Source organism: Arachis hypogaea, chromosome 17 (assembly GCF_003086295.3).
Source record: "Arachis hypogaea cultivar Tifrunner chromosome 17, arahy.Tifrunner.gnm2.J5K5, whole genome shotgun sequence".
NCBI lineage: Eukaryota > Viridiplantae > Streptophyta > Magnoliopsida > Fabales > Fabaceae > Arachis > Arachis hypogaea.
Window position 1 is genome coordinate 57,136,910 of NC_092052.1, and position 12,246 is coordinate 57,149,155.

At 33.4% G+C, this 12,246-nt stretch overlaps 1 protein-coding gene across 1 annotated transcript; it reads right to left on the bottom strand.

Annotated features, from left to right (window-relative positions):
• Positions 1-5: 5 nt before the first annotated feature.
• Positions 6-7,309, bottom strand: LOC112762556 (uncharacterized). The gene is made up of 16 exons (XM_072221856.1): positions 7,160-7,309; positions 6,779-7,046; positions 6,596-6,692; positions 6,376-6,497; positions 6,193-6,277; positions 5,965-6,097; positions 5,676-5,830; positions 5,420-5,556; positions 5,130-5,293; positions 4,690-4,995; positions 4,502-4,583; positions 3,606-3,707; positions 3,444-3,491; positions 3,278-3,334; positions 797-1,235; positions 6-552 (listed from the first exon to the last, which is right to left on the bottom strand). The coding sequence occupies exons 1-16, from the start codon at positions 7,307-7,309 to the stop codon at positions 6-8; spliced, it is 2,892 nt and encodes a 963-aa protein (XP_072077957.1).
• Positions 7,310-12,246: the final 4,937 nt, after the last annotated feature.

The following is a 12,246-nucleotide window of genomic DNA, read 5'->3' on the forward strand; positions in this document are numbered from 1 at the left end:
AATCTCTACAACCTCTGGGACTCAATCATGGTGAAACAATCAACAACAAATTGTTGAAACAACCGCCTACACTTGTGAATAATTCCATCTTCGTGCTCCCTAATCTGGAGACGAAAACATATGAATTCCCTGAAGGAAACTCTTGTTCTCCTTCCAGGAACATATCCAAGCTGTTGACCTTGATAACCAATGTTCAGCTGATAACCATCCTCGCCATATGGAAACAACAGAGGATACTGTAAGGGCCAATACAGAGCATGGGTTTCATATATATGTTGCAACCGACCACCAGTAGATCGAACAATAATGTCACGACCATGGTCCGACAAATCAAAATCTCCAACAATCAAAGCAGCAACTTCATCGCAAGAGGGAGCACTGTACATTCTTCGATCAATGTTCCGTTGCGAATACAACTTCAATGAGAAAATCTCAGATGGATGACACTCATAGAATTCTCTAACTCTTCGAAAAGACTGTGCTATGACATTATGAGTATCGATCATTTGCAACAACTCAGTTATCAATTCTTTATCTATCTCAGATGTTTGCCTAAAACAAAAATATATTAACCACAGAAAATATATTTAAAAACCACACAGAATATAATTGTAACATATTTTCATATTAAAAATCTTTTATTAGCAAAAAATAACTAATAGCATATTATAACAGGAACAAAATACAGTATAACTATGAAGTCACATCTATAAACCTATTTTCCAATACAGATAACAATAAAACATCAGGAAAATACAACAAAAACGCTAAACAACAAAGTTTCAAACACACATACCCAAAAATTCGCTGCCTATGCATTATCTCATGCTGAGTGTCGTATACATATAACTGCACAAATTTAGGCTTCTCACCAGCATCTAGGAGCAAACTTCCAATCCGATGATAATTTTGACCACTTATTATAAACTGCGGTGGACCTCTCCCATCATTCACTGAATCCAATACCTTACCGCCAAGAGACGTGAAGGCAAACATACTGTTATAAGATCGAATATTTTTTTGGAAGTACAAACTCTTGCTATCATGTCCATTGATCAAATCATATAACAGATCTGGGGGCTTTTGGAGATAAGGTAACTGAATTTTTTCCTTTGAGCAACAAACAGTAAAAATAGGACAATTAACTGTAGAATCTCTTTCAACACGTTCTAATAACCAGAAACACGCGCCACAAATTGAACATTCATAGTTAGGGTCACCAACATCAAGGCAACCTGCTAGACATAAAATCGAGAAAAATATACACAACAATAAAAGAACTTCATCTGAATTATATGACACGAAATAGATTCAACACAACATGAATAAACCATTAGCATAAAGATATTATATAGACTAAATACTTGACTCATTTGAATGTTGTGAGGAGAATATATCACAAAACACTATTTTTATTTTACACTAACTGAATAACATCTCATGACATAATCACAGTCGGATGTTTTAACACTAAATAAATAAGGAGTCTATTTTACTATTCTTCAATAATATATGATTTAAGAAAGAGAGCGTACCTTGTATCTCACTTTGCAAGAACAGAGGATGATCAATAACAGAACCAACTTGACTGAATGAATTTATGGAAGGATCATATATTTCTGATTGGTCTATATTATCCATTTTGATTTAAAATAAGACAAACTTATGTAAAGATATATTCGACAACCAAATATAAAAAAGAAAATATTCATGTAATAAAAAATCAATTAATTATCTAATAATGAACATGTAAGGTAAACATTACAAATATAATAAAGTATGAAAATGAATAAAAATTAAAGATTTATTTATCAAATAAGTAAATATAAATAAATCTAAATGCATATTCAAGAACAATTTCATTTTTGTTAACATTAGAATAGACTTTGTTTTATTATTTTAATCAATGATCCTAACTATGAACGTCCAAATTAAATAATCTAAATTACTATTAAAATCAATTTGTATTTTTTTAGACACTAATGGCTCAATCGGTCCTTAGAGTTTTCTAACATTTTAGAACAAGTGCATATATTGTTGTTTTTAATGTAGAACTACTGATTATGACAGAAAACCATAGCTATAAGAATCAGACCGGATCTGCCGGTTCGGCCGGAAAACCGATGAACCATTCAAACCGGTAGTCTAGCCGGGTCAAGTTTAGGTTTGAACCGAGGAAGGATGTGAACCGCTTAAAACTGGCCGGTTCTTCAAAAAGCGGACAAAACCAGCCAATTCGATCCAATCCGTGAACAGGCCAGTCCTATGGTGTTGACAACAAATGCAACTCTTGGGTGGTCCAGTAGCATTTGAATATTGGATCGAATATTAAAAAATGCTTGCAATTGGTATTGAACCCACTTGTGCTTGCTAGGCAACCATAAGGGATACCACCAACCTGCTGTGTTAAGAATAGACTTAATTGTCACTTTATTCAATTTTTGACTATTTTATATCTTTTATTGACGTACAACCGGTTCTATCGGTTCAACAAACGACTCACCGGTTGAACCAATGGACCAGTGACACAGTAACCTGACTGGTTCGATAACCAATTCAATTATGAGAAATACACATAAAACTAAAAAACTTTCAACAAATACCCTTGGTCTATTATTTAGCTAAAAAAGTTAACTAATTAACTAATTACGTGATTCCAATCACATAACCAACAAACTTTTCATATTGTTGAAGACAAAAATAAACACTAATTAAACAATTTAATAACCTCTACTCCTTGTGTATGTTTGAAAGAACTATATAAATTAAACCTATCTACTGATCTAAACGATTCAATAAAGAATTTTATAATGGCATTAATTATGTTTACTACATACGATAACTGGTCTGGCTTACGGTAGCTAATCTAATTACCTTCAATAACTGTGCGCTTTGAATCAATTATTAAGTACTTCAATAACTTTCAGCCATGTAAACAACAACAACTAAACAATTTCACGATTACGTTACCTAATTTAATAACAACTTATCACAATTTAGGGTTATTATAATTACCTTACATCACGTTTGATTCTAGAAATATTAATTGAGTTGTCAAATTAAAAAGAGACCAAGTACAGAAGTCTAAACATATGTTTAATTATAAATTCTCTGGGCTACTAATAGTTAAAATAACCCTTTTAGGTGTAACAGCATAAAAAAACAATAATAAATGACTTAAATACATTTGCTATTACATATAAACCAAAGAAACTTAAAATATAATTTAACAGAAAAGAATCGAACTGGGATAAAATACTTAAATATATTATTATACCTGACAAAATAAGATTTGAACTCTGATTAACATTCTGGGACACCTCAAATAAATTTTCTAAAACATAAGAAGAAATAGAGATATTGAAAACATATAAAATAAAAAGATAGATTATTAGAAACACAAAGATTAAATACAAAAATATAAAGAGAGCAATAAAAATTACCCATATAATCATTCAAAGAGAGAACAGGCATCGAGGAATCAAGGATCTCTAAAGCATTACAAAACAAAACAAAAAAATTACAAACAGTCGCATATATATCAAATCACTAAAAATTGGAGTATAAACCACTAAAAATATCATGAAAGTCAATTCAGAACTGACCTCTTGCATTTCGATGATGAGTTTGTGTTCGCTTTCTTTTCAAACAAATTCGCCTATACTCTCTAGCACGAACTGAGTTATGAGACATCTTTGTTACTCGTACTAAACAGAAAAAAAAGGTTGAAACATGAAAGCCAAGGAGTAACCCTAATTCATTGAAAAGAGAGATGCACATCGTTAAGTTCCTATAAGCAACAAATGAAAAAAAAAAGGGGGAGGAGGAGGGGAATGAATGGGGGCAAAAGATGTGAAACACACCAACAAAAAACTCATATAACCATGCACACCTTTGATAACAGACAAAATGAAGGAAATAAAGTATTATAATGAACACCAATAACTAATCGACATCAACATGAAAAGATAAAATTGTACAACAATAAACAAATACAAAATAAGAACTGCTGCATTTCATTAAAATTTCACTGATAATGATCTACACAAATACATATGGCTATCTCCCCTATGATAAGGAGGATTCCAACATCTGACTACATATCCTAGTATGTAACCTAAAGAGGGTACAACATTGAAAATGTGTCCAATCCCTAGCAAAGTCACTATTACAAAAGGAGGAGTTGAGAATAGACATACTTGGCACATTACCCGAGCCATCACAAAAGGAAAACCCCTATATCTGACAATCCTATTTGTTGGACACAATCCAAAAAAGTCAAATCAAAATACCATCCAGCCAGCATGATTACATGTCCATCTATTTGGAATCACAAGCCTTCCTAAATACTTATAGATAAACTATATAAGACACCTACACCTAGACACAGCAGCTCAATTCCACACCTTCAATCAAACTCCATTAACCTTGGCAACCTTGAACCCACGCCCATCTGCATCAACAGCAGCCTCTTCAAATTAAGGATTCAAATTCCTCTTACTCTTGGAGGTGACAACATGATTTTCATGGGTAAGCTTTTCTCCATTTTGTGAAGGTGCTTCAAGAACATCGGACAACAGCTCCTATGACAAAGAAATTGAAAAAACGTATGAATCTCACTCAAGAATGCAAAATACAATTAGAAACAGCACACATAAGAATGAGGAAAAAAATATTATACATAAGCACCTGAGTTTCTTTTTCTGCTGAGCTAAGCAATATATCTAGTTCAGCAGAAAGATCATCACTAACAGTATCATTGCTGGGAGTTTTATCTTCTTTTCCATGCTCACCATCAATTAAGCCAACAAACTCAGTCCCTCCGGAAACAACAGGCTGTTTTTCAGCCAAAAAATCTATAAGAACGGGAGATTTACACAAAATCCCAGAACACTCACAAGCATCTTTCTCACTTTTGATAAAACTATTAGAAGACTCCTTCTTAATACCAACATCCGCTTTTCCACGAGGAACAGATTTGTGTAAATCATGCTCCTATTCATATGCCATAAGAGTTTAAAAATACATAAGACCATAACAGAAATTGACCATAGCACAATAAAGAAACAAAATATATGAAATTAATGATGAATTAACAGGATCTATCAACATTTGTATGTATATGTAACCTTTTTTGGAGTAGACTCATCATCAGCATCATAATTGGGAAGTTCAAACATCGCAATAATGGTAGAATCATCACAAATTCTCCTAACTCGGAAAGTCCCATAAAATGTATCATGTGGGACACCTTTGGTATCAACCTTGAGCAGCAACTTCTTTCCAATGAGCCCTTGGAGTATGGGAGGATAAGTATCCCCACATATAAGATATTTTGAAAGTAACACATAAGAAATATAGAGTTTGAATAAGGAACATGCCATCCCATAAAGTGAACAACACATGAAAGAAAACTAACAACATACACTTGCATCTCTTTGAACCTCAGTAAACAAGTCAGCACATGATTTCTTAAGCAAATAAGAAGCCTCACGATCAAAGAGAAGGAAAATACCCTCCCCAGTATGATCTTCAACTGTTACTTTAATTTTAAATCTGGAGAAAGAGAAAAAAAGGGGGAACACAATCATTCAAATACATAATACCAAGAAACCTTATTTTTATAAACAATCTACTCTACAAAATGAGAACACATTTTCAACAAAAATTCTGACCTTGGAGTGACATTAGTTATGTGCTTCAAACAAAAATCACAGTAATAGGCACCATTTTGAGGATAGATACCCTTTCCACACACACAAGCAGAATACCACCAACCTCCATCCTCAACAATACCTTGGATTGCACCAAAAATGATAAAAGAACCCTCCTATCTAATGGGCATTTCAAAGTTAATTAACAACATGAATGAAAAAACAGATCTGGAAATCCTTGTTTGATTTTCTTTTTCGCTCACTTGTGTATAAAATAAACAGAAACACAACTAACTCAAAAGAAAATAACCTGATTGTTATCTTGAAGCTCTTCAATAGTGCATTTTCTAATTAAACGCATGAAATCATCTTCCAAGGAGAGAACTTTACCCTCATTTGCAATAAACAGTGGCTGGGTACCACTGACACCTTGCTCAATCATACTAAAAAAAAATTAATGCAAATAGTTGTACTTGTTACTCCAGATTGCTTGTAAATAAAAAATACAATAAACATCAACAAAATAAAGCATGCTAACCTTTGCCTGAATTCAACAACTTCAGGAATGTCAGGATTAAATAACATTTGAGTGGCATACATCACATTTTGAAGACCTACTTGACCTACACAGAAACAAAGAAAGAGTCTAGCAAAACTTTATTGGAGACAACACCTAGAGCAGCCATGAGATGTACAGAAAAAAAAAACAACAACAACATACCCCTAAAGAACTTGACTTTTGCAAGTTGAATGACTACAACAGGCTGCTCCCCATACCCAGAGGCAAGGAAATGATTTACTTGATTAACATAATCCCCAAACAATGCGCATCGCACTGTAAGACTGAAACTCAAAAGACGACAAAGAATCAAACAGAAAATAAGCAAAAAAGATAATTAAAAGATAAAGAGAAAGCACCATAAATGACTTAACGAACATACTCTTTTGAAGTTAATTCCAATGCAATCATTTTCACAATTTTCCCCTCTTTTGCATATTCTTTCTCTTCTCCGACTGAAGTTAAAAGACCAATGACATCTATTCCAAATAAACACAACCTATTAACTATTCAAAGGATTTGTTTAAAAAACTTCAATAACAGAACAGCAAGAAGATATACACACCAACTAAAAAGTCATAATCTTGGGTCATGTTCAGCAGCTCAGAAAAAGGAAACATGTTGAAACAAGTCTTAGGGATAACATCTTCATCAACAGCTACAACAGTGGTTCGGTGAAGGAAAACCAATTTGAATTCATGAGAAGTTGCTCTATAACTACCATGATTTGACACAACAGCAAAATATGCCATTCTATAAACTTGTCCTTCAACTATATGATCCCTAAACCTATTAAGGAGTGGTTTCTTGACTGTAGCTTGAATTTTTCCACACTAGAAATGGAACAAAAGAACAAATCAGATTAATGAAACACATAATTTAAATTTGAAAACTTAAAAAACAGCAAGTAAGACCATATTTAAAAGAGAAGCTAATAAGGGCTAACATGCTCATCAAGGAGAATCATCTCCATTGAGTTAGGAACCTCATGGTTACCAAAAGAGGGTACAACCCAAAGCCTTAAAACCCTAACTTTCAGCCTCCAAGCCTCTCTAGGAGGATGCATCTTAGAAATCATATCAAATGGTGGAGGCATTACAGTAAAAAGAAAGGAGATAAAGAGACTTGATGAAATAGATCAAAATGTAAACAGTAAAATTCTGAAATAAATATAGCTTAGGAGCAAATACAACACATCAGAATGTTTGTGCATTGAATGTGCTTCACCAACCATCCTTTTATAGAAAAAATCCAGGACACAATCTCACCTTTTTGAATTCAAATCAAATTGAGGAGGGAAATGGAGGGTAGTGGAGTTGAATAACCAAATTTTTCATTTAATGAGGAAGAAGAAATGAATCAATTGATATCAATCACATCACCACTAACCAAATAGGTTAGATAGAAAGCCCATACCATGATAGGCATTCCCACATTCTCATCCCCATTTAATGGAACATAGACAACTAATCATAGCAGCAAAAGATGAAACAACACAAAAACAGGAAAAAGAAGTGATACTTTCAAGAAATAATAAAATAGGCAGTCACCAACTACCCTCAACAATGATTCTAGTGATGGCAATTAGAGTTGGTAAATGTCTTAGGTAGGGATACATTGGAAAAAGCAGCTAAATGGGAACAAAAGTATAAACAAACATGAATAAAAATCTGTCAATCACATCAACATTCATGAAATGGATGATAATGAAACCTCATACTAGTGCTGGATACTTTTTTTTTTTGGCTAACGACATGTGGTAGTTAGACAAACAATAACATGAACCCATTCTACTTGCACAAGCGCATTCTTTTCTCAATGAACCTCTTAACTTAAGGACAAGGAGGTGTATGTCCATCCAACAGCTGAGATATGAAACACATTTAACACAATCAACAGAAAATGTAATCCAATTCAGTTGAACTTCAAAAAGAAATAAATAAACAACAGGCTACACATCAATTTTTGTGATTCACATCACCACTAATAGAATAGATTAGGTACGAAACCCATTCTTTCATAATCATCGAGACAACCCACATGCAACCAGAAACACAAATAGTAGAGTATGCCATAATTTTTTTCTCTAATTATCAATAGAAAATAGGCATGGAAAAAATTGTGAAAATTAGTTAAACTTTGGGGCAGTCCTAGTAACACAAATAGTGGAGTGATACCATCTTACTCTAACAAAGCCACTTCCTTTGTGAATTACATCTCAAATTCAGCACAAAAATCCCATGTCTTTTCAAGGGGTGAAATACAAAACAATTTTTACATAAATAAATAATTAAAAAAATAGACAATGAAATTGAATTGAATAACCAAATCTTTCATTCAATCAGGAAAAAGCTATTAATCAGTTCATATCAATCACATCACCACTCACCAAATAGGTTAGATAGAAAACCCATACCTTGATAGGCATTCCCACATTATCATCTCCATTCAATGGCATAGAGACAACTAATCATAGGAGCAAAACCTGAACCAACACAAAAACAGTAAAAAAAAGTCAAACTTTCAAGAAATCAAGAAATAGGGATCAGAAATTGAGATATGAGACCACAACTACTACAGTAAACCTACACGTCATAAGACCATAGGGAAGGCAGTAATCATATACCCCAAACAATGATTCTACTCATGACAATGAGAATTGGTATAAATTGGTTAGATAAGGATACATTCAAAACATTAGATGAGTGGGAAAAAAAAGTATAGACAAACATGAGTAAAAATCTCTCAATGACATAAACATTCATGCAAGGGATGAGATTGAAACCTCATACGTTGATAATGATTCCCAAATTTCGAATTATCAAATGAAGAATATACAACACAACCTTATTATGTATCCATACCACATTTTCATGCGAATACTACATCAAACATAGATAACGGGACATGTTTCTATATACAGAAAACAGTTTAAAAACTCAAGGGATTTCTTGAACATACAGAAACTAAAAAATTTAAAAAGATATTCATGAAAAAAACAAAACACATGCAACAAACAATATAACAGGTAACAAAATGGAGATCTGATAATGAGTTCAAACTAAAAGTTAACACCAACTCCCAATAATTGTAACCAAGAAGATAAACCCACAAAAGAATTGAATAACCAAATCTCTCATTTAATGAGGAAGAAGCTATGAACCAATTCAAATCAATCACATCACCACTCACCAAATAGGTTAGACAGAAAGCCCATACCTTGATAGCCATTCCCACATTCTCATCAACATTCAATAGCACATAGATAACTAATCATAGTAGCAAAAGCTGAACCAACACAAAAACAGGAAAAATAACTGAACCTTTGGAGAAATCTAAAAATAGGGACCAAAAATTGAGAGTTGGTAATCACTAGAGCACATGGAAGGCAGTCACCAACTACCCCAAACAATGATTCTAGCGATGGCAATCAGAGTTGGTAAATGTGTTAGGTAGGGATACATTCAAAGCAGCAGATAAAACGGAACAAAAGCATACACAAACATGAATAAAAATCAGTCAATCACATCAACATTCATGAAAATGATCAGACTGAAACCTCATACCTTGATAATGATTCCAAAATTTCCAGTTTCCAATAAAAAATATATAGCACAACCTTATTAGGTGTGGAGAACACAGTTTCATGGGAAGACCAACTGCTGGATACTTTTTTCTTTGGCTAAACACATGTGCTAGTTAGAAAAAGAACACCATGAAGCCATTTTACTGGCAAAAGGGCATTCTTTTCTGAATGAACCTCTTAACTTGGGGCCAAGGAGGTGTATGTCCATCCAACAGCTAAAATATAAACAAATTTAACACAATCAACAGAATTTTTACATAAATAATAAAAAAAACTGACAATGCAATTGAGTTGAGAAAAATAATCTTTCATTCAATGAGGAAGATGCTATGAATCAATTCATATCAATCACATCAATAGTCACCAAATGGGTTAAATAGAAAGCCCATACCTTGATAGGCATTCCCACATTCTGATCTCCATTCAATGGCATAGAGACAACCAATCATAGGAGCAAAACATGAACCAAGACAAAAACAGGGAAAACAAGTGAAACTTTCAATAAATCAAGAAATAGGGACCAGAAATTGAGATATGAGACCATACCAACTACAGTGCATCTACACGCCATAAGACCATAGGGAAGGCAGTAATCAAGTACCCCAAACAATGATTCTACTCATGACTATAATAGTTGGCAAATATGTTAGGTAAGGATACATTGAAAACAAGAGATGGGTGGAAAAAAAAAGTATATACAAACATGAGTAAAAATCTATCAATGACATCAACATTCAAGAAATGGATGAGATTGAATGTACAAAAATTAAAAAATAAAAAATATATTAATGAAAAACACAACACACATGCTACAAAGAAGTGAACAAGTAACAAAAGCACATTTGATAATGAGTTCAAAATGAAACTTAACAGCAAATCCCAAAAAATGTAACCAAGAACATGAACCCACAAAAAAAAAAAGAAATCAGAAACACAATTTGCAAATTAGAAATTTCACAAATCCTACACATAACATGTGCGTTAAACATCGAACAGATACCCAAAACAATCACAAATTGCAACATTCGGAATTTCACAAACCCTAGAGAATAAAATGTCCCTTAACCATATAACAGATACCAAAAATCATCAGAATTTGCAAAATTAGGGATTTCAAAAAGCATAGGCAATAAAACCTGTGTCAATCGTGGAACAAAATTTGAAAGATTAGGAATTTTACAAACCCTAGAGAATAAAATGTCGCTTAACCATAGAACAGAAACAAAAAAACATCAGAATTTGCTCAATTAAGGATTTCAGAAACCATAGACAATAAAACCTGGTTCAATCATGGAACAGATGCCAAAATTCATCACAAGGATCTGAGATCTTGAATCTGAGTGGAAAATTGGGAAATCAATAAATCGGATGAACGGCGACGAACAAACTCCCAGGAGAACACGGCTCGTAGACACAGTTTCGTACGGAAGATGAAACGAAACTTGGAGAGAAAGCAAAGCTCCTAGGGTCGAAAGAAATCATTACCTATTCAAACAGATCCATCAAGAAGGAAGGTTGCCTCAGTGATTCGGTGAAAAGGATTGGAGGTTGCGTGAGAGAAAAGCTGAAAGCGATGGCTGACGACTGCTGTCAGAGGAGCACATGCACCCCCCAAAGAAAGGGGCCAGGTAGAGGAAGTGCCACTGTGGAGGAGAGCCTCCACCTCGGACTGGAACCGGCGTGGGTTGCGGGGAGCTCTCCAGCTCGAAAACGAAACCACGCGTATCTAGTGTTTAATGATATTTGATACTTATAAGATTTAGAATTAAAATTTATATTAGAATTAATAAATGAAATGAAACTAGTCTCACTTTAAAAAGATAATATCATTTTGATAAAAAAATTAATAAATTTTTGTCACTTATATAATTATTTTAATAAAATAATTAAAAATAATATAAAATTTAAATTAAATTAAATTGAGATCAAATACTAGAGTGACAAATTATATATTTAGTTTTAAATTATTATTTATAATATATGATCCACAAATACTAACATAATATTTTATGAGATCCAAAATAAAATTAGAGTTAAAGTTTTAACATTGAAATTGTACTAACTCTTATTTTTATTTAAAAAAATTTTCTAGACATATGAAAAAAAAAGAGTGAACACCCAATCTGGTCTTTGTTTTTTTTCTCGATGGACATCACGACTTTTGTCCAAAAAAAAGGGACAAATCGGTCCTTGTTCCATACTTCCGTGACACGTCGCGGTCCTTCCATCATCTTCCCTAATCAAAACAAACGGAAATTGCCTACGTGTTAGTTAACGTTGCTGATGTGGAGGTTAACACTCTGTTAAGTTCCACGTTGGCCATTAGAGAATGGATAGGGATCGATTTGTCCCGCTTTAGAAACCTAAAATTACGTCATTTTTGGGTTTCACTCCACATTGGCTATTAGGGAATGGACATGGATCGATTTGTCCCCCTTTAGAAACCA